At 42.9% G+C, this 23462-nt stretch overlaps 1 protein-coding gene across 2 annotated transcripts; it reads right to left on the bottom strand.

Annotated features, from left to right (window-relative positions):
* Positions 1 to 278: 278 nt before the first annotated feature.
* Positions 279 to 9203, bottom strand: LOC105219760 (putative uncharacterized protein DDB_G0277255). 2 transcript variants are annotated; one of them, XM_054229486.1, is made up of 3 exons: positions 5116 to 9203; positions 1919 to 2131; positions 279 to 1800 (listed from the first exon to the last, which is right to left on the bottom strand). In XM_054229486.1, the coding sequence occupies exons 1-3, from the start codon at positions 6640 to 6642 to the stop codon at positions 994 to 996; spliced, it is 2547 nt and encodes an 848-aa protein (XP_054085461.1). In that variant the 5' UTR covers positions 6643 to 9203; the 3' UTR covers positions 279 to 993. The 2 variants fall into 2 exon arrangements, with proteins under 2 accessions (XP_054085461.1, XP_011194396.1); XM_011196094.3 differs by having other exon boundaries at positions 1919 to 2083; positions 5116 to 7642.
* Between the last annotated feature and the right edge of the window lie 14259 nt (positions 9204 to 23462).

The following is a 23462-nucleotide window of genomic DNA, read 5'->3' as shown; positions in this document are numbered from 1 at the left end:
TAAATAAATTTATTTTTCATTATTGCAACTTAATTTGCTTGCAAAGTTTCTGCTTTCTGCTTTTTGCTTTTTACATTTTCTGTTTTTAATTCATATATGTATGTATATGAATATATTTTTTGCTATACACATGTAAGGTATATATTATATATATATTTTATATAAAGATAAATACAATAAAGTATATATTTAATAACAACTTATTTGACTATCAAAAAGGCACCTGAGTTTAATGTATATAAAGTAGTAAAATTGTATGGTATGTTGGTGTGTGTATGTATGTGTCTGTGTGTATGTGTGTGTGTTTTAACTACTGCTTTCCCGCTGCAGCCGTTGCTGTACGACGTTTGCCATTACCTAACGTTTCGCATTTCACATTTCACATGATTAATATGCATTCCCCATTTTGCTAAAAGCTTTAACTATTTCTCACTTATATGCTTTGTTCTACAAATATATTTGTTTATGTTTACATTTACGTTTATACATACATATATACATAAGCATGTTAGTATATATATATATATATATATTCTTTTGTATATATACATAATATATTTTAAATAATTTTTTGTTTGAAATTCACATTTTTTCTTTATTTTTTTAATATTCCCTGATTTGAACGCATTTCACGTTTCTTTCTTCTTAATTCTTTATAACAATTGTTGCACTTCTTTACTGAAAACATCACTTTGCTTTGCTTTCTTCTGCTTTTTATTTGCTTCACTTCACTCGTCGTCACTTCACTCCACTCCACTTGACTTTACTTGGCGCTAGATCGCTTTGCTTCAACTATGACTAGTGTCCAGGTGTTGGCCGACCACCACAGCGACCCCCACAACTGTATGCACTTCGACCGCATCTGCTTTGACAATCTTCAGTTTCTGTTTTAATGTTTGGCAACGACGCTTCCAGCTTGACGGCGTCGCACAACCGAGGCGGTACAGTTGCTGGTGGGGTCAGCTGCGGCGCGTGCAACCTGGCGTCCTTACATCACATCTTATACAATTGCGGTGGTTCTTTGGACGATGGCATGCCGTGATCATACTTGCCCATCTCGGCCTCGTACAGTAGATTGTTGATGAGATGCTTTATGACAATCTTTGACTTTGGGGTCTTCAGTTTGCGTATGGTTATGGCTACATATTCGCCAAATACACCGTACTCATCGTTCAGCGATTGCGTGCTGTTGTTGTTGTTGTTGCTGCTACTGCTTGCGGCGTTGTTGTTGTTGGTGTTGGCCTTTGGATTTTGATTGGCACTTAGATTATGCAAGCTGTTGCCGCCGCTGCCATTGCTGTTTGGATTGTTGCCGCCGCCGCTGTTGTTGTTATTGTTGCTATTTTGACTTTGACTATGACTATTGCCTACGGCGGCGAAAGTGAGCGCACCAGCAGCGCCGGCGGCCAGTAGCTCACGTTCGCCGCGTTGCTTGGAACTCGCTTGTGCGTTGGAATGTTGCGTCTGTGTTTGTTGTTGTTGCTGCTGTTGTTGCTGTTGGTGTTGATGTTGCAATTGTAATTGTTGCTGTAAGTGTTGCTGCAGCGCCAATGCGGACTTTTTCGACGGCGAGGCGGTATCGGCGTGTAAGCTAAGCAACTTGCGTTTGCGCCCACCCACGCTGGAAGACATTGGCAATTCGGCCATCGGTGGCAAATTATAGTAATTGACCGCAGCTGCTGTCAGTGGTGTGACGCTGCACGAACGTGGGTGTTGCTGCTGTTGTTGCTGTTGATGCTGTTGTTGTTGTTGCTGCTGTTGTTGTTCAAGCATGACTAGTTCATTCGTGTCGCCTTCGATCTGTAAGTGCGGCAAAGCAAAAGGAGAAGTAATGAGTGAAATGAAATTCATTTGGATTAGTCATTAGTTTGGTCGGCTGTAGCAGCGGTGAAATCGCTGTGCGTAAAGGTGAACTTACAATTTCGGTTTTCACATCGTCCGCACTGATGTTGCAACAAAAGCTCTGTATGTCGGCTTCGTAATCGGTGGCCGTCGTTGCTGTCGTATTGGCAGTGCCAGCGCCAGCTCCAGCGCCGATCAGGCCTGTCGCACCCGCCGCGCCAGCTGCGACCGTGGACCGCGCCTGCAAGTGAAAACCAGTCGAACATGTCAACAACAAGCTCTTGACTCTCTAACAGCAAATCAAATCAGAAAAAAAAGCGAAAAGCGAAATGTAAAAGCTTTGTTGGCTTTGTGCACTCAAAGCATTAGCGCTGTTGCAACAACAACAATTACAATAAAATGCCAGGCACCGCACAGCACAAGCCACAATGTCATGCATATTAATACAGAAATTTTGTACAAAATTAAAATAACAAAAACAACAAACAAAAAACAACACTGATTGTGGCTACAAGTTCAACAGCGCAGCAGTACCCCACATGCCAATGCTGCTTTTTTGTTGTTATTGCTATTGTTGTTGCAGTCATTTTATTATAGCTGTTGTTGCATCAGCAGCTTTACCGAGAATTATTTGCACGCATACACTTAATAAACTCAACACACACACACATTCACACATTGACGCATTCGCTTGAAGAGTAAATAAAGCACATTTGTTGCCGTGAGCTTATCAGCAACTGCAGTCGTTGCTCTGCCAACGCCAGCGTTGAAATTTTCGTTGGCAGCGAAAGCCGCAAAACGCGCGCTCATTTGTAAATCACTTCAAGTGCCCGGTAGGAATTGGCAAACAAACTGCTAATGAGATTTCTTTGAGAGAACAGAAAAAGAGCTCCCTCTTTTTTAATCTTTATTTTTTTTGCAGACAGATTCTTTTTATAGGAGAGAGTTTATAATTAATATTTTTATTAAAATGTTGAAATGTCAAAAAACTGTTCATGTTCATGTCATTTTCTGTAAAACACTGCCCTGAAGGAGTATCGACCAATTTTTTGTGAATATTCAACCAAAAGTGGCGAAGAAGTTCCTATATTATTGGAACAGCGTTAATTTTTGAAAGAAACTCTCTTCAGGCAGACAATTTTGAACCGCCTATTGTATTTTTGACTGTAATAAATTTCTAATAGGAATATATCTAACTTTCTGAGAGGACTTAACGTTCGGAAGCCATTTGGTCGCACTATTTTGTTCTTAAAGTAGACTCTATTTGAATTGCTATCACTTGTAATAAATTAATATTAGGTTGGCAAATGTCTCCCTTTCGCCTTTTTGTCTTTTGAATTTCGCGGCTATGTATAAAGCGCTACAGAGCTCGTATCTATCAATAATATACATCTTTCAAAGGTCTTGACATAACCTACAAAACGACGCTATGCATGACTAGTTTGGATATTGTGTTCAACAGTTATAGACGTGTAAACATGGAGTTCACTAAAGCCGAAATTAGCGCTATTTTAAAGTTTTCCTTCGTTCAAATCCGGCAAATCCGCTAGAAAAACGTTTCGTGATTAGATTAATGGTGTTTTGGGGGATGGTACTCTGTTACTTCGAACTGTGGAGAAATGGTTTCGACGGTTCAGAGCGGGTGAAAACGACACGATGGATAAGCCAGCCGACGGAAGACCTGTAAAGACGAATATCGATCAAATCGTGGAAAACATCGAGTTAGACCGGCATTTGGCATCTCGTGACATCGCCCAAGAGATGGGAGTTAGTCACCAAACCATTTTAAACCATCGGCAGAAGGCTGGATACACAAAAAAGCTTGATGTTTGGGTGCCGCATGATTTGACGCAAAAAAACCTTCTGGACCGAATCAACGCCCGCGATATGCTGCTGAAACGGAACGAACTCGACCCATTTGAATGGTGAGTGGCGACGAAAAAAGGGTCACTTACGACAATATCAAGCGAAAACGGTCGTGGTCTAAGGGCGGTGAATCTTCCCAAACAGTGACCAAGCCGGGATTGACGGTCAGGAGGTTTTGCTGTGTGTTTGGTGGGACTGTAAGCAGTCTATATAAAAAGAAATTATATAAACCTTTGGCGGCTTTATTGACGGAAAATTTAACGAAAGGACTACTTCAATCGACAAATAATATTGATAAAGCAGCTAATATTCGAGATTCGATCAAACATATTTATTCGAAAATATATTGCAAAAAGGTTCGATTTGTGGGTTAAGAGTTGGAAATATAAAAACAAAACGCTAAATAAAGAAAACCATGCATTTCAACTTTTTTTTTTTAAATAATTATGCATTAAAAATTAATTTAGCCAAGCAAAATATTGGTAGGTAGAGTGTTCTTCATTTGCTCAGCATGACAAATAAGGCAATCAATTTCTCACAGGGTTGCTTATAACGTGTCGTTAAATCACGCGTTGCTGCCCATTCGTGCATTCTACGACGACAGTTAACACTACAACAAAAACTGTTAAATGAATAACGAATCATATGGCACTGAAAAGCAGGAGCTGTGGTGACAAAGCGCCAAATGCCCCAACATTGCAGCGCAATAAGGTAAGCCGCCATACTCGCTGCCTGGCGTACTCAACGCATGACGGCAACGAAGCGCAAAGCACGAAATACACACACCTTATCGCCTAAATATATGCATACAGACATACATATGTAGAAATACTCAAATATCTACACGCGCGGTGTAGGTTAACTGACGTCTCACACCTTCGGCGCACAACTCATCAGCATAATACGAACAAGTCAAACCACTGATGAAAAAAAAAGTCACAACAACAACAAAAGCATATATGACACTACTTATGTGCGAGTATGTATGTCTGTCTGTATTGTTGTATGTGCGAGTATGCACAGCAATGTGTACACAGTTAGACATGCTGACGAAAGTCGAGAGTCTCAGAGAACACAAAACGCAAAAATAATGAAATAATAAAAACGAAGACAAATAAAAGCGAAAAAGAAAATGAAAATGAAATAAACAAACAGAATGGAATATCGATAGACACCGAATATAAAAACCCCACAAAAATAACAGTAAGACTTTCGGCAGCAGCGCGACACCAGCTAATGGCAGCAGCAGTAGTAAAAATTTACTACCACCGCGCCGCGCTGACACCCGCGTGCTTTATCAGCGCTTACATACATACTTTTATATACAAATATATTATATATTTCAGTATGTAGGAGCTTGTAAATACATTTACATATATATGTATATGCAGTTATGCGTCTACTTACCACAGCCAGTTGTTGTTGTTCGTCCATAGCGATAGCGACATTCCGATTTGCATTGGCCGCCGCGGCAGCATTAGCGGCTGCTGCTGCCGCCACAGCTGCTGCTACGCGCGCCACTAAACTATTGCTCGCGACTGACGATTCGTCGCCATCCGCGTTGGCGGCGGCGGCGGCATGATGTAGTGGTGTTGTAGCGCCGAACGCGTGCGACATTGTTGTGCCACCAACTGTTGCACCACCACCACCACCGAGCACACCGTTGAGACTACCTGCGCCGCCTGCTGTTGTCATTGTCGCCAGGCCGCCAAGGCCCATTGCCAGTCCAGCGCTGCCGATAATTGTCAACGCTGGCGTTGTCATTGTCATCATGGCCATTGCGTTGCTAACATTTATATTATTGTTATTCTTATTGTTGTTGTTGTTGTTATTGTTGCCATTGTTGGCAAGCAGTTTGCTGTGTGGCAATAACGCTGTTGCTGTCGTTGTTGTTGCTGTGGACGCGGCCGTTGATACCGCGCTATTCGCAGAGGTCGCGTTGGCTGCCGTGGCGGCGAGCGTTTCACCCGCTACTGTAGTTACATTTGTTGTTGTTGTTGTTGGTGTTGCTTGTGCTACGCATGATGCATTAAATAGCTGGCTATTGACAGCTGTCTTCATGCCATACACCACAGTTGTTGCTGTTGTTTTTGTAGCATTCACTGCTGACGCCGCCGCTGTTACATTTGTGGCTTGCGGTTCGACTTTCAACTCATCGACAGTGGTGCCCGCCACTGCCGCTGCATTTGCGCCGGACGTTACGGCGCCGCCGCCACCGCTCTCACGCGCACCAGCTAGCGCTGCTGCTTGTATGGCGCGCACTGCTGCCTCCATCGTTGTCGCGTATTTATCATCCATTTCGCCACTCTCCGTGCGAGCGCCGTCCGCACCGTCATCACCGCCACCGCCGCCGCCATCGTCTACGCTATCGTCGCGTAACAATGCGAGTTTCTCTTCCACTTCGTCAGCTTCGCCCTCCACACCGATCGCCGAAGTTTGCGCGTGTTGGCCGCGCACTGCTGCGCCACCACCATTGCCGCCCTCGCCGTCGAGTATGAAACGTATGGCGTCGTATGCAAACCACATGGGCTGGTAGTGGACACCTTTTTGCCTGCCGATCATCACCTTGCCATGTTCGCGATGAAATGACGAGCGTAAACTCTTGATTTTACTGCGTATCGAGCGTATCTCGGTGCCATATTTGTTGCCGAGCAATTTCAGTGCCTCATACTTGGTTTGCTTGATGTGATAACCTTTGGTGTTGGGATCCCACAGCACACGATGCATGCGATAATCCTCGATGAAATCCAGTATGGTGGAACGTGACCATTCGACGCGATCGCTCGTTGGACTGGGCAGCGATTCGCCGCCCACGCCAAATGTGGGTGAAAGTGCGGCGGTGCCACCGCTACTGTTGCCATTAGTCGTCGCCGCTCCCGCACCTGTCGTTAAGGCAGCTGCGTGCAGTGCAGGCAGCGCCACCGACAGGGACATGGAAGACGGCGATGGTGTCGGTGGCGCGCGTTTGTACGTAAGGCGCGCTTTGCGACGACGTCGTAACTGTGGTGGGGGAATGTTGTTAGCTTTTTCGGTATTGGGCGGGCACAGAGCCGAATCGGTCGTCGTCGTCGTCGCTGTCGGCGCTTCCTCAGCGTCAGAATCAACCTTTGACTCTTTGGCCCTCTGCTCCAATACCTGCGACTCCGTTGCGGGCGACGTCTTCAATGATTTTTCCGTCAGCTCCGTTATAGTTGTTGTTGAAACGTTTGACAAGTTGTTGTTCGACGTTTCCGTATTGTTGTTTTTCACTTCGCGATTGCGATTACTAACGATTGCACTATTTGGTTGAGTTGTACAGGTGGTTGTTTTTCCCAAAGCACTGCCCGTTTTTCTTTTGCCAAAATTATAACCGATCACAGTACGCGTACCGACTACGTGCCGCCTTCTACCGCGTTGCCGTTTCGTTCTCGCCAGCGCTGTTACTATAGTACTGACAGTGCTGACTGTCCCAGTCGCCAGGGGACACTTATTGTCACCTTCACGTGCTGTACTGTTATTTGTACAACCGTTAACTTTGTCGTCGTTGTTGTTGGTGGTGGTGTTGGAGTTCTTGTTGTTGTCGCTTCGCTTATCTGTTTTCGCTGATACCTGCAATTTTTTGGGTATCGCATACACTTGCTGCTGCTGCTGTCGCGTTAGACGTCGCCGCAAAGCTCGTCCAGTAGTAGTAGTAGTAGGTGCTGTGAATGTGGAGGGGTAACGCGACGTCGGTGGTTCAGGGTTGGGATTAGGAATGGGGGAAGTTTGCCAAGTGTCCTGCGTGTCGGCCGTGTTGCTGTTGCTGTTGCGTTGACTTGATTCTAGTTGTCGTGGTGTTGCTGTCGCATTAGCTTCGTGACCATGGAGTTGTTGCCTTCGCCTTGCGCTGCAACTGCCGTTTCTTTTCTCTTTGCCGCCTATCAATCCGACTCGCCTCGCATTAGCCTCGTTCGATTCGAATTAGCCTGTACGCTCGTGTGTGCGACGTGCGTGTGTGTGTGTGCGCGCGCGATGTTTAGCTCGTACGTCGTATGTCGTGTCGTGCAGCCGTCAGCTGTATTTTCACTCTTGTTTTTATTGTGTTAGCTGTAGCTGGCAAACTGGCTGAGCTGATTGTCCGAATATCTGCTTGCCTGGCATGCATGCACTGGTGCTTTTGGAGGTGTTTGCAGTTTTTTTTCTTTTGCTTTTTTCCCCTCGCTGTGGCGTGGAGCAATGCTAGCTGTTGTTGTTGTTGCTATTTTAGCTCCTCTTGCTACTACTTTGCTTTCGTGTTGGCTGCAGCACTACTTGTGTTATTGTTGTTGTTATGTTTTTGTTGCTATATACTCGCTCGCTATTGCTCTTCGCTCCGCCACCACTTGTGGTTACTGGCTCGTTCGCTGTTCGCTCGATTGCTTACTTTGGCTTGCCTGGCTTTTGTGCTTGTTTGTTTGCTTACTCGCCTGATAGCTTGCTTGCTTGCTTGTTCGCTTACTTTTGGTATTGTTGCTGTTGCTGTTACTGTTGTCGTTGTTGTTGCTGTTTTTATTCTCCGTTGTGTGTTGCCTGCGCGTCCGTTCCGCAACAACGTGTTGTGTTGTGTGCAGCCCGCCGTACGTTCGTCGTTCACCGTTGAAATCACGATTTGTACTAATTTCACATATTTAAACTGTGTGTGGCATGCTCCGTCGTCTCCGTCGCTGTCATCGCAGCTGCGAACGCGTTGTTGGCCGCCGCTCGTTGTACTTGCTCCACTCGGTTTGTAGTATGTATGCTTGACGTGGTGCTGCCGTCTGCGCGCTATCGCCACCGCTGCCGCTGCTGCTGCTGTTGTGATGTTGTTGTTTATTATTATTATTGTTGTTGTTGTTGCTGTTTCAGCTATGTGTTAAAGCTTTGCAGGCGCGCACCAAGTGCTGCTTTTTGTTGTTGTTGCTGCCGCGTCTACCACTGACACTTGATTACTTGCTCAGACTGCCACTGACTAACTGCCGCCTTACTAGCTGTCTCACTGACATTCTAACTTATTTACGTTATTTACGCGTTTCGTTTGCGATACTACAACGATTCTACAAGAAACATACACACACTTTAGTTGACTGGATTCTTTACACTTTTGCCCAGTTATTTGTGCTTCACTGACAATATTTTCGCTAATTAATATGCAAATACACTTGTTGTTGTTGGTAGTCACTGTAGTCACTGTTATGCGTTTCTGTGTTTTTTGGCTACTGATATCGCGCGTACCGTTCAATTGCCTCACTGTGTCACATCGAATTGTCAACGCCACTGCCACTGCCATAACCGTACTCGTACTAGCCGCCGTCTCTAACGCACCTTACACTCTCTCTTCCAGCTGAGCGCTGAGTAACTCTTACTACTGTTACCTTAACTTAACGCGCGCGTGTTCCCCACAACCCCCGCTCCACTCCGCGCACCCCATACATCACTTTGTTGTAGAGGCAGTTGTTTTTGGTGTCGGTGCTGCTTTACACTATTCCCCACCGTTCGCCACTTTCCATTCACCAGCAGCGCTCACCGCTAGGCTATGCGCGCTGACTCCTCAACACCCCACCCCACACGCCGCGCACTGCTCATAAGCTGCAAATTGGCTCTCTGGCGCTCGCTTGCTTTGCGCTCGCACGCTTCTTGCCCTTTGCTCGCGCTAGGCTTTGCTTAATGTGCGCCCGTATGTGTGTGTGTTTCAGTTTTGTGTTTTTCCGTTTTATGCTGAAGCTTTGGTATAACAACGGCACTGGCATTAACAAATGCGCAAAGCAGCAACAGTCACAAAGCTGAGTAACAGCCAAGTCAACAACAACAACAACTGCATACAATTGGAATTGGAATTGGAATTTTGTGTGTTAGCGCGCGGCTCGCGGCTAGCAGTCACACAAGCAATTGCATTGCAGCGTCAACAACAACAACCACAACAACAACTATGAAATTTAAATAAGTCGGCCAACAGCAACTACAACAACTAAATCAGTAAAACAACAATTAAGGCAATCACAACACAGCAGCGCCAACAAAAACGCTTACGAAAACAACAACAACAACTACAAGTACAATAACAACGCCAACACATATATGTAGGCAACCACAACCGCCGCTCAGCTGTGCTTTTCTCTTTCCGCCTTCTCCGCATTTACTTTGCGCCGCGCCGCGCTGTGTCGCCTTGTCGTTGTCGTGCTTTTGTGGTGTGGCAACTGTTACCAGCAGCAAGCAAGCAGCACCACTCTTGCTGCCTGCTGCCTCGCATGAGCACGTAATTATGCATGTAAATACATATGTACAGCTGTGTATGGAGCAATGCGTGCGTTTGTGTGCCGTCGGTGTCTCCACATGCAAGCCTGCCTTGCATGCATATTGTTGTTGTTGTACGGGTATTTTAATGTACAATAATGCATGGCTGTGTGTGTGTGTTCGTGTGCGCGATTGTGTCAGCTTTTTCGGGGTCTCCAACGCCATTAATATTTGTTGTTGTTGTTGTAGTTGCAGTTGCGGGTTGCTTGAATCGTTAAAAATCGGAAAATATACGACAAAATACCAAAGTTGTTTTTGTTTTTTTTTCGTGCTTGTGTTCGTTCGTTAATGTTTGCGTTACTCATTTGTACAGCGCGCACTTGTTGCTGTTGTTGTTGTGCTGCCTTATTGTTGTTTTTGTTAAGGTTGCTTGCCGCAGCTTTTTATTGCTGTTGTTATCTTTTGTGGTTATTATACATACATATATGTACGAGTATGTATGTATTTACATGTACACACGCACACACACTAACACATACATGTTGTTGTTGTTTATTTTTGTTGCGCGTTCGCTTTGTTTCTCTTATTTTTATATTTCCATTTTCTGGCATGTGGCGGCGTTGGCGAGTTGATTTTTGTTGCTGCGCATTTTTTCGTATTTCACTGCCCCCGTCCGCCGCCCCCACCACAACTCTGTTGCCGCGCGCTCACTACACGCCGCAGCTTTATGTCTGTCCGTCCATGTAGTATGTTTCGTGCGAGTATTTATTGCTGCTCAAGTGTGTGTGTTGTGTGTTTACTCGCGAGCGCGATCACTTGCAGCAATAACAACAAAAAAAATACGTAGCAGTCAATTTTTCGAAAACACAGCAGCATTAGCAAGCAATGCCAGTCAACGGCAATAAAATTCAACAACAAAAACTCGGACATTTCAGTTGTTTGTAGCAGCTTTGGAGCGCGCACACACACTGACACACACACATCCAAAAACATTCATACATTCGTTCATATCAAGTGTGGCGAGCGCCAAGTAACTCGCCCATAGCACTTGCTTTGTATCGTCGCTTCTATTTGTGTGCTTTTTTTGTCTACATCTCTCGTCACATTCTCACCTCGCCATAATCAGCGACCACCACAAGCTCTAGCAGTTGCCGCTGCCGCCGCCACCAGTTGCGGTTTCATCCAAAGCAAACACAGCGCAACACATTTCCCTTCCGTCGTCTGTGTATCACCTTTCCTCGCACTCGTTCGCATATATTTGAAGTACGGTATTTATGACTTCGTACAGTGGGTTCGTTTCGAAACACTGGTTGTTTCCCTATTTATTTACCTTTTCCTTCCTTATTTATTTAGAGGTTCGCTCTTATTTTACCTAACATTTTCACTTAATTGTGAAGTATTTCTGAATATTATCGGTAAAGGGTGGTATCTACTGGTTCTAAGTCACATTTATATGAAAGATTCTTACTCAGAATTTTGATGTGTTTCTTTATTCACTCGAAACACTTCCTCACGTAGTATATTCTTCCGATTTCAAAAATCAAAAATGCGAAGTGGACTTAAAGTGTAACTGAGCGGTGGTTTCAAATTGACTATGAGTTCACCTCAGTGCAGGATTAGTCACGTAGCAAGAGTAGCAAATGCTACGGTTTCGCGGTGTTTTTGGAGTATTTCGACAGCTAAAATTCCTTAACACAGAATAGATTTTGGAAAACAGTGCTTGCGTCGATGATTTGCAGAACAGCGTGGGTGACGAACTAGTGCAGTTCGTTGAGCTGCTGAAAACAGATATGGGTACTGTTATTGACGGCAAGAAACAAGAGCCTCTGGAACAGCAATTTTATAAGCTTTTATTAAATAATTCTTTTTATTTTATTCAATTACCTTAAGGGGCACACCTAGTGTAATGGCCTAAAAAAGGTGATTTTTGGGAATTTTTATTAAACAAAATATTTCAAAAGTTTAAGAATATATGTTTTAAGAATTTTCAATGAAATTTTTGAAGAAAAAAATTCAATATTTTAAACTTATAGTCTGGATATCGACGGCGCGAAAAAAAGGTTCTTCACAGCTGCAGTGATTCCGGCCTTCTCCGTGGATGAAATAAAAAAAAAACTCTCGTTAAACTAGATAATATTGTCTGTACAATGACCTACGATAAAAAAAATCAAAAATTGACAATATGGCGGCGTTTTAAAAAAATAGTCGAATTTTACCCAAAATTTCGGTCGTTTTTGGCCTGCCAAAATTCGATTTTTTTATCAGATAGGTCATTGTACAGAGAACTATATATCGAACATGTAAAAAAAATCCGATAGTGATCGGATCAATTGTTTTTGAGTAATCACTGCAGCAAATTCGGAAAAAGCTGTTTCGAACAACGCGTTTAAAGATAAAATGATCGTTTTCACTGTTATAAGTGGTTTAAAATCATACTTACAGCTAATCTGCTATTCCAGAGCCATATAATTCACCTTCCTCTTCTTCGAAAAGGGGCTTGTTCAGCTGAAGAAGCTTTTCTCAGTACAGTAGATTCTGAACAATACCTCAGGTACGTCTCGTAGCTAATGAGACTGTCTAGCTGCCGAGCGGCTACTCTTTAAATTGCTATAACTCAAAAACTATTTGAGATATCGATTTGATATTTTAATATATTAAAATCGATTTTTTGTTTGAAATTACACAGTAGATGTGTCCCTTAACTTTGCTACAGACCCCGCCTTGGCTTAATACGGCACAGGTTCACCTCTCTTTCCGTGTGGTCTTAAAAATTCAATCAAATTACTTTATTTCTATCTTTGAAAAAATTTGAACGTACTCATTCCAAACCGGTACACTGTACCGTTGAATGCATCATCATATGTAATACAGGGTCAGTCAATTTGTATTACTGAGTAACTTAAAATTTTGAAAAACAATTCAGTACTAAATTCGAAAATTTGTTCTCACTTTACTAAATATATATGTAAGTCTTTTACATCGTCTTTATAGGAAAAAAATATAATTTCTTCAAAGAAACTAAAAAAAAATAAATTCGAATATTTTTGAGGTTATTTATTTCGGATACCTTAATTTTTAGGCATTCTTTTACTTACTGAATCTATTTTTCTTCTTGACTGGCGTAGGCACCGCTTACGCGGTTACAGCCGAGTCCAAAACAGCGCGCCTCGTATCCCTCCTTCTGGCAGTTTGGCGCCAATTGGTTATACTTACTGAATATGAGTAATTGAATATTAAATCCATTTAGTCAATATCAAGACTATAGGTGATAACTTTTGTAATACATTGCTCTTTGGTAGGCTGGTAGATCGTTTCTATAATAAAATTTCATTCTGGTAGTAACCTAATTTTCAGCATACTTGAGAATACCAGCAACCAATGCTAGCTGTAATGATTTGGTTGCTTCAAACCGACCTTAGTGAGAACTATATTCATACTTTGAATAAGTATTTTGAGGTTATGTCAACAATATGTACAATAAAATCTGAACCACATTATTTCAGCTTAACAAACCCGCACACCCTCTATATCGCATGCGAAACTAATACACTTTAACATACTACTCTCAGGGCCTTCGAATCGTCGCAGCTCTAGCATTTGTTGCTGTCACTCCAACTTTGCTCAGCGCTCAGCGTAGCTTTTGCGGAAGAGCAATCGAAGTATTGGTAGTAACGTGTCTCTATATGTATGTATGTGTATATGAGTTTGTGTTATGATTTCCATACTCACAATGTGGCTATTTGCCACTGTACTGTCACTGCTGACGCGTTCGCTGGCGCAGTCACTGTTGACGCTGCCACTGCTGCCGTCGCTGCTGTTGCTGTCATGTGTCAAGCGCAACGGTTATCAAAAAATATTCGCCTGTGCCACCATCTTACGGCACGTCTTGTCCCTGCGCTTGTTTGCACACCGCCACCGTCCTCATTCACACCTCTCCGCAGCACACATTGACAAGCGTGTAGCGCGTTTGGCACTCGCTGTAGCTCGCTTTGCCAGCCACTCAGTCAGTCAGCCAACCAGCTGGCCGACTAGCCAGTTAGTCAAATTGACTTGCCACTGGATCTGGTTGTCGTCAATGTGGTTCCAACAACGCATAAATTTTGAGTTGCTGTGCTGTGTATGGCATTTGTGTGGGCGCTAACGGTGGACTCTCGGAAGAGGGGGCGCATACATATGTATATTTTCGTTGTCGCCATTCGTTGTGTTGACAAAACTCAATATATTTGTTGTGCGAAATACAGTTGTTGTTGTTGCTACAAATATTTTTTTTCATGAATTTCTTTTCGCTTCGCAATGCTTCGCTCCGCTTTGCCTGTTGCTTGTTGTTGTTGTTGCATTTGCTGCCCTTCAATGCTACCACTAGTACTAAGTGTGGTGGTAGAGCGCTGCCGTCGCCACCGCCGCCGTGACTTTCATTGCCGTCGTCGCTGCGCTTGCGGTTGTGCTTTTACTGTTTCTGCGGTCTGCTACCGCCGCTGCTGGCTGCTGCTCCTCCAATAAATTAGTTTCGCCTGTTAACTTGCTGTTGTTGTTGCGCTATTGGCATTTATGAGCAGCCGAATTGCATTGTGAGGTGCTCTGTCGCATTAGAGAGACATTCGATCCGATATTTTTAGGTGCTGCGTTGTCGCATTCATTCGTGTGCGCGATCGGCTCCAAAAAAGCGCAACAACAAAAAACAACCAGCAAATAACTTTGGCTAATGCTGGCGCATTAGTTTGTCACATTCATGGTGATTGCGTCGTTGACAGCGACGTTAAGGTTGACGAGTAATAGGCAAGTCGCACCTCAGCTGAACGTCCGCTCGCTCTCCGTGCGCTGCCGCTAGCCACCACACTACTCTGAATACATACATTTTTTATTATTTTGTCTACTATATTATTATTTGACTGTTGCTTGTTGTTTTTGCAGCCAATGCTGCTATTTTGTTATTATCATTGTTGCTTTTATTTATTTATTTACTGTTTGTTGTTGTGCTACTCGCCGTACTTGGCTTCTCCAACGTTGTCGTCGTCGTTTTTACGTTTTGGTGGCGCTTATCTGTTGAGCAATTCTACAGCTTTTTTGGGCGCTCCAACGCTGTTTTTTCTTCTTTTTTCCTGCACAGCACGCGCGTTGTTGGCCCCGTTAGCGTGTGTGTGTGTGGTGGCAGCGAATTCGCGGAATTCAAGCACACTTTCATTTTTATCTCAATTCTGCGAGTAAACAAATAAAGACATGTGTTGATAAGAATTGTGCTGAAACGAAGCTAAATCTGTTGTTCTAGTCTGCGCGAGTAATCGTAGATTTCGGTGTTGGACTGGACGGGCAGGTTGTTTTGCTAAGCAAATGAGGTATACAAGTGTTTAAATCGGCTTTGAAGAGAAACGAGACGTGTCTTCTACACTCGAGAATTTGTTTTTTGGAAAATATACTCTAACAAGTCTGAAAATTGAGTTCTATTGTGACTACAAAGTCATTCTAAGACTTGAAAAGGATAATGACAGACCATTTTTGTCGAAGCTCATACGGAAAATCAACTTCTAGTGTCTAAATGTTTTGGATGTGGGTATACTCATCACCACTACAATCAATAGTCCGCACTTCCAGTCGTCGCACTATTTCCCTCGCAGTTCGGCGCCAGTTGGAGATCCCAAGTGTAACCAACTCACTCTCCACCTGGTCCCTCCAACGGAGTGGAGGCTTTCCCCTTCCTCGGCTTCCTCCGGCGGGTACTGCATCGAACACTTTCAGGGCTGGAGTGTTTTCGTCCATTCGGACAACATGACCTAGCCAGCGTAGCCGCTGTCTTTTTATTCGCTGAACTATGTCAATGTCGTCGTATAACTCGTACAGCTCATCGATCCATCGTCTGCGGTATTCGCCGTTACAAATGTTCTGAGGTCCATAAATCTTGCGCAAAATTTTTCTCTCGGAAACGACTAGTGTTCTCTCATCTGATGTTGACATCGTCCACCCTTCTGCACCATTAATAAGGACGGGGAAACCGCCGATTCCGGTATTCCGGGAATTACCACTTTTTTTCAAAAGGAGGAACTCTTGAGGTTAACTCTTCATTTCATTGTTCCTTTAGAGTTCTCCACCATGAGTTGTGCTTCTTTTGTCGAAGAATCTAAAACTCGGTACAGATTATACCTTAAAAAAACGTTTCTCTCGAAAAATTTTGGTTGAATTGAAATTTGTAGACTAACCCTGAAAACCTTGAAACCGGGACTTCATTTTTGTATGAGTTTTAGTCTTCGTTCTTCGGAATCTCCTCGTGTGCGCTTTGTACTGACGGACGGATCTCAGCTGCTCTTATAGGTTATAGGTGTCTTCCTGAGACGAGCTTTATACTGACGGACGGATCTCAGCTGCTCATATTGGTGTCTTCTTGAGACCCGTGTCAGAAGACATAACAGCTGTTTTGTCGAAGAATGTAAAATTCCATACTTGAACTGAACCATTAGGAACTTCAATCTGCGAAATCGTAATGGATTATATCTTACAGAAACTTTTCTCTCGAAAAAATTCGGTTGAATTGAAATTTGTAGACTAACCCTGAAAATCTTGAAACCGGGACTTAATTTTTCTATGAGTTTTAGTCTTCGTTCTTCGTAATCTCGTCGTGTGAGCTTTATACTGAAGGACGGACCTCAGCTGCTCTTATAGGTGTCTTCTTGAGACCCGTGTCAGAAGACACGACAACTGATATGTAACAGCAATGTTCTACAATAATCCGATATCTAAAGCACTCTACAGAATAAACTAGTTTCCAAGCAATCTCCACTTAAAACGCCGTTAATTTAAGCAGCCACACTTCAAAGCGTAAGAATAACCGTATTTCAAAGTTCATTTGAAATCCAGCGCTTTATGCGAATAATTCCGCTCATTTCAAAAGCATGAAGAGAAGCATGGAAATTTCTTAGAAAATTAAAAACAAAGGATTGCACAACTACAAGCGATTGCTTGCTTGAATGCGCCACGTGCAATACGGCCTGAGCTAAGGTGATTAAGATTTCCTTGCGGCCTACGCCCTTCACCTACCTACACTTAGTTTGGTCCTTTACGGACGCTTTCGTTCATTATTTATTTGCAATTCCGCACAAAAGCGACCGCTTCATACTGTACTCGCCTACACGGCTCTCGCCGCCTCTTTTAATCCAATTAATTTACGCTTCACTTTGGTGTGGAAACGCGCTGATTTTTTCTCTAATTACGTAACGCTGCGAGGAAAATGTGAAAAACGGAACGAAACACTTTGGCACACAGCCGTTTTGCAGCCGGCATTGGCAAGTGATGATTGCGCCCGAGTGTTGCTGATGCTGATTATGCTGTTGCTGTTGTTGTTGTCCGAGAGGGGTTTCCTTTGTTGCGCTGACTTAATCCTAATTTACAGGCTGACCTGCGCTGCGCCGGGCTTTGTACATTTTTATTGCTCCTTTTGAGCTCATTTCGTATTTGGTCGAATGCGGGTGTTGAAGGTGGAGTGAGGTTAGGTAGGTTTGGCAATAAGCATAAATATTCAAATCTATTTCAAGTACTAAGCGCGCGAGTGAAGTGTCGGTGGTTACGGTGTTGTTGGTGTTGGCTCTGTTGCTATTTTCGTCTATTCGATCACAGCTCTCGGCGGCTGATTTCCTTCTTTTTGCGCCGGTTGTGCGCTGAGTCCTTGCTATTTGCTTTACTTTGTAGAAAGTCTTTTTTATTTTTCACTTTTGCTTTAATTCATTAGCATTTATTTCTGGTTTGCTCAAGCTTTGTTTGCTCCGCTGTTTGTTTGCCGATTGAAGTTGCTCGAGTATTTTAATTTCAGCTTGTATTGTTTGCCGGCTTTTTAATGTATTTTGTGGATTTGCTGTAGTTCCTTGAGGTTTGCCATGCTCGAATGGAAGCTTTCAACATCCACTAAGGGACGACGCTTGTGGTTGGGGAGGGGTTCCTTTGAATTAATCGCGCTTCTGCTTCGAGCGCATTATTTGTAATTATTGTTGCTTAGTAAACTCGAAAGCTTAATGAAATCCATTATTAAGGCATTTGCGAAAATAGCGAAGTGTAAGAAAACGAAGTGAAGTGGCACCGACCTCACTTGGCCGTAATTCAAAAGAGTAAGTTGTATTAACGGTGATGCCTTACTGAGTATAGATAGTTGATACAGCGATCCTAGCTTGGTCCTCCTTGCAGTTTCGCGCTACCACATCACGTGGGTCCGCCTGTTGGCCAATTTAATGCTGGACACTAGCTCTCTTGCGACTGCCAATCTAATGTGGTTACCGTAAAATGCCATTTACCGCTATATACATCTGTACCCTTGTAATATTCAACTTAAATGATATTTAGTGCGAGTCCAGTCTCACATATGCACTTTTTTCAGCCAGTTTCTAACCATATTTTAAGCCCATATTGGCGAGCACACACACATATATAAGATTGTAGTTCTTTTATTTAGCCACTCTGAAAATCTTTTAGTCCTTGAAACTGACAAGCCGACATGGCGCGCGCGTGTTTATGGCGTTGAGTAGGCAATAAATGCTCACTTAGTTAATGAGTTTTCCGGTGGGGCATGTAAGTAATTGTGCTACACATACCACATTCCATAACATACGCTCGCTTTGAACGAGAAAAATATCAGACCTACCAAAACTCTTATAGCCCTGATAAACTTATATGTATGTATATATATATTCAGGACTATTTTTGGTCCTTTGTATGGGATTAGCGAATTTCAGTTTGCTTTTTGTTTCCGTTTTATTGTGATTGTTGTTGTTGTTGTTGTTGTTGTATTTTTGTTTTTTTTTTGTGTTTTTTTTTTGGGAGCTCATTCGCTGATGGCATTTTGGTGTTAATGGAAAATTATGAAGTTACAATTTTTTTTCGCCCAAGTGGCGCTTGTTTCTACGGTTGGCAATGGCGTAGTAAGGTTACTGTACTAGTGCGTATTAAAGCTTATAGAAAGTGTATGCGGCCTATTGGTGCTTTAAGTATAGTTTCGTGAATGCATAGATTTTTTAGAAATTTAAGAAAGAATTTTTCCAACAAAACCTGAAAAATCAGAGAAATTTAATAGTATCTTTTTCAAATAATTCCGAAGCTATTGTTATATTTGTTTTTGTAAAGCTGCTATTTAAACGTACTTTAGTACTGAACTTGGTTCTTTCATCGATGTCATCTAACATTTTTCCTCTTTTTGGCACTACAACCGGGGGCCAATTTAGTCCAAAAACACAAAACTTCGCCAGTCGCCTCTATCCTTTGCGAAGTCACGCCAGTTGTACATTCCAAGAACAGACAGTTCCCTATGCACTTGGTCGTTCCATTGGATAAGTGGGCGCTCTTGCTTCCATTGTCAACCCATGCCTGTCGAATCGAAGGAGCCTTTCACTGGATCATCGTCATTCATGTACGTACGGCATGGCTCAATCAGCGCAATCATTTGATTTTTATGCGCTCTTAACTATATCCATGTCGCCGTTGAGGTCATACTGTTCATGGTTCCATATTCTTCGGTACTCCTCGATCACGCGGATGGCTCTAAAGATCTTGATGAGAACTGTTCTCTCGAATACTCCAAGTACCTTCTTATATCGGTTTATTAACATCCATGTTTCTGCGCCGTCTCAACCCACACCGGATTAGTTCAAAACGGTTTTCACTAATAGGACACAAAAACGTATTTTGCTCAAGCCCAAGCCAAGCGAGGTGGTTTTTCACATATGTATTGTCGTATCAGACAAGAAAAGGCGTCTTGACTGTTCCGGTGTTGTACATTCCAAGAACAGACAGTTCCCTATGCACTTGGTCGTTCCATTGGATAAGTGGGCGCTCTTGCTTCCATTGTCAACCCATGGCTGTCGAATCGAAGGAGCCTTTCACTGGATCATCGTCTTTCAAGTACGTACGGCATGGCTCAATCAGCGCAATCATTTGATTTTTATACGCTTTTAACTATATCCATGTCGCCGTAGAGCTCATACAGTTCATGGTTTCATCTTCTTCAGTACCCCTCGGTCACATGGACGGCTCCAAAGGTCTAGTGGAGAACAGTTCCCTTGACTGCTTCAAGTTCCTTCTCATCGTGGTTTAGCGTCGTCCATGTTTCTGTGCCGTAGGGACTGATAGAACGACGTTTTTTTTCGTCTCATCTCATCTTGGTTTATCGTCGTCCATGTTTCTGTGCCGTATAATAAGATGGGAAGGAGTAGGGATGGATAGAACGAAGTTTTTGTTCATCGAGAGTCGGATCTGCTTCTCAATTGCTTACCGATCCCAAAGTAGCAGCTGCCAACAGTGACGTAGTCTCCAAGATGTGAAGAATCTTTGTGAGTACCCTCTAGGCACTTTGTCTTGCCTTCGTTCACCATAAGTCCAATCTTCTTTGCTTATTTTTCTTAGCTAAGTGACGTCAGGAAAAGTCAGTGTTGTATGTGGGTTTATTACTTATTCTGGGAAGGTTAATGTTTAGAAATCTAGGTGACTTCTTAGTGTTTGGTCTATCAAAGGATCCTAGAATTCCGAAATTTCCTGGAGAAGGAATCAAAAGTCTTTACAATGAATGAAGGATGGTTCTTGCTAGATATATGAGGTGCATGAGAGGGGCTCTGTCCACACTGTGATGCCAAACAAATTACATTCTAATGAAGTTATTAAACTTTTAATCTGCTGTCTTCTATGAAAACCCCTTGTATCTTATTTAGTTAAACTCTACTGCCATTGGACGTTATCTCCATAGCTAGCTTTTGTCTTTTTGATTGCATTTAATAAATATCCATCGTCGATTTCTCGCTGCTTAAAGCCAATTTTAGACAAACACACGCTCTGCATATCGGAGACTAGGCCGTGAGTTCGTAGGTTTGCTGGCACTTTGGCGCTTGCCTCACATTGGTCGTCTATATATTGGACGTGTATGTGGAAACGTACAAATTATTGCTTCATACGCATAAAGCGGCCGCAGTGACAACGTCAGCGTCGTCGTCGTCGTCGATTTTTGTGGCACGCCTGCTATTTCAACATTTGTACAACAACGAAGACACATCGATTTTTACGCTTCATTTTTGAATTTTTATTTTTTATTTTTTATTGCTTTTTTATGCGTTTCTTATTTATTTTGCTGCTCATTTTCTCTTTTTTCAACGAAATTTTTTACAAAATACATATATTTTGTATAACACAGTGTCGCTGCAACGGCGCTGGAAATTAGTTAACCTTTATTTTGCTTTGACTATTTCTACATTTGTTGCTGTTACTGTTATTGTGTTGTTGTTATTGTTGTTTTTCATTTCTTTTTTGGCTACTAAATTTGATTTTTGGACAAGTGTGTCCGCTAGTTTGCATGAATTTCATGGGTTTTCGGTTACGCATAATTCGCTTCGTTGCTGCCACACAAAACTACAGCAACAGCAACACACCAACACACCAACACTAGCAACAATAACAACAACAATACTGTATAGCTAGCTACCCACTTATAACAGAGTTGTAGTCAACAACGCTCAACGCTCAACACTTTCCACTTGGCGCACAGGTGACGGTTTGTCTTTGGCTTTGTTGCTATTTTAGCTTTGGTGTTGTATTTTTAGCTGACACTACCTATAGCTGTTTTTGTTGTTGTTTTAGGGCGCGGGGAAAGTGCCTCAACACATTTATTGATGTTAATGAATGCAGCAAATAAATTTCGTCAATTTGCCGTGGCGTCGGCCATTTTTGTTTGCTGGAGAATTGGAAAAATATATGTGAAAAAACCATAATGAATATATATGTTTGTATATGTGTGTGTCTGTAGCAAACATGTCCATTATGAAAACGCAACAACGCAGAACTGTGCCACGCCACAACGCTGCATGTTGCATAGACACAGTTAGACAGTGTGTGTGTGTTTGTTGTTAATGCAGCGAATTAACATATTAAAAATTAGGAAATACTAAAGCAGACACATATGCACATACACACACACATATATATATATATTAATATGTTTGTATGTCTGTGTTTGTGCAGCGTGTGTGACCTAATATTGCGGCGCTACGTGCCAAGCGAGTTTTCTATATATTTTAAGCTTTTATCTGTTCACAATATATTTTTTTCCAAGTTATTATTTTCGTTTTGTGCTTGCGTCACTCAAATGCCGTTTGCTGTTTGTTGCTAAGTGTGGTTTTTGCTTGCAGCTAATTAGGGATAAGCATTGTACTAAAGTTGTTTCAATAGCTAAGGCTTAGTCACAGCGAGCGCGGTTTTGCGTACAGAGTCCAGTTATTTGTGATTCAAACTTTTTTTCTGTGGTAATAGCTGTGCTGTTTAATAAAATAGCAAATTTTGGTTTCGTTCAAGGTCTAGTAATGTATTTTAAATAATTTAGAACCACTAGAAACCGCAGTAATTGAAATATAAAGAGTATAGATGTAACTCGGACAGCCACTTTTCACAAGCCTCTATTGAGTTCAACTTTCCACCACCAAGGGCGTTCGCCATGGACAGGAACAGGTGGTAATCACTTGGCGCTTTGTCCGGGCTATATGGTGGATGCGATAAAACCTCCCATCTGAGCTCCTATAGCTATTGACGAGTCATCAACGAAGTGTGTGGTCTGGCGTAGTCCTGGTGGATTATTGCACCCTTCCTGTTGGCCAATTCTGGGGTCTCCTGGTCGATCGCCTGCTTCAAGCCGTGCAGTTGTTCGCAGTAGATAATAGAATTAAGCGTCTGGCCATATGGGAGCAGCTCATAGTGGATGATTCCCTTCCAATCCCACCAAACACACAACTAAACCTTCCTGGCCGTCCATTCCGGCTTGGTCACTGTTTGGGACGATTCACCGGCCACCGACCACGACCGTTTTCGCTTGATATTGTCATATGTGGTCCATTTTTCGTCGCCAGTCACCATCCGTTTCAAAAATGGGTCGAGTTCGTTCCGTTCGCAGGCGTTGATTCGGTCCAGAAGGTTTTTTTGCGTCAAATCATGCGGCACCCAAACATAAAGCTTTTTTGTGTATCCAGCCTTCTGCAGATAGCCATCTCCTGTGCGATGTCACGAAATGCCACATGCCGGTCTAACTCGATGTTTTCCATGATTTGATCGGTATTCGTCGTCACAGGTTTTCCGCCGGCTGGCTTATCCATGGTGTCGTTTTCACCCGCTCTGAATCGTCGAAACTATTCCTCCGCAGTTCAAAGTGATAGAGTGCCATCTCCCAAAACACTATTAATCTCACGGAACGTTTCTCTAGCAGATTTACCTTTAAAGAAGGAAAACTCTAAAATAGCGCGAATTTCGGCGTTAGTGAACTCCATGTTTACACGTCTATAACTGATGAACGCAATATCCAAACGAATCAGACATAGCTCATCCTTCCATCGTCTGCGGAATTCGCCATTGCCAATATTCAAAGGACCATAAAACTTCCGTAGAATCGTTCTCTCGAAAACTCTTACTGCCGTTAATCGGTTGTCGACATCGTGCACGCTTCTGCACCATAAAGAATGACGTGTAAAATTAGCGACTTGTAGAGTTCGGTTTTGGTTCGTCGAGAGAGGACGGTACTTTTCAATTGCTTACTCAACCTAAACTAGCAT

The sequence above is a fragment of the Zeugodacus cucurbitae genome, chromosome 4, assembly GCF_028554725.1.
Source record: "Zeugodacus cucurbitae isolate PBARC_wt_2022May chromosome 4, idZeuCucr1.2, whole genome shotgun sequence".
Lineage (NCBI taxonomy): Eukaryota > Metazoa > Arthropoda > Insecta > Diptera > Tephritidae > Zeugodacus > Zeugodacus cucurbitae.
Note: the sequence above shows the minus strand (reverse complement) of the source record. Positions and strands in the feature narration are given on the sequence as shown.

Coding starts and splice junctions, on each gene's coding strand:
- LOC105219760 (XM_054229486.1), bottom strand. CDS start 6,642: ATGTCCCTGTCGGTGGCGCTGCCTGCACTGCACGCAGCTGCCTTAACG. Junction 2,132..5,115: donor AACAACAACAACTGGCTGTG/GTAAGTAGACGC, acceptor ATTTGCTGTTAG/AGAGTCAAGAGCTTGTTGTT. Junction 1,801..1,918: donor ACGATGTGAAAACCGAAATT/GTAAGTTCACCT, acceptor CCGCACTTACAG/ATCGAAGGCGACACGAATGA.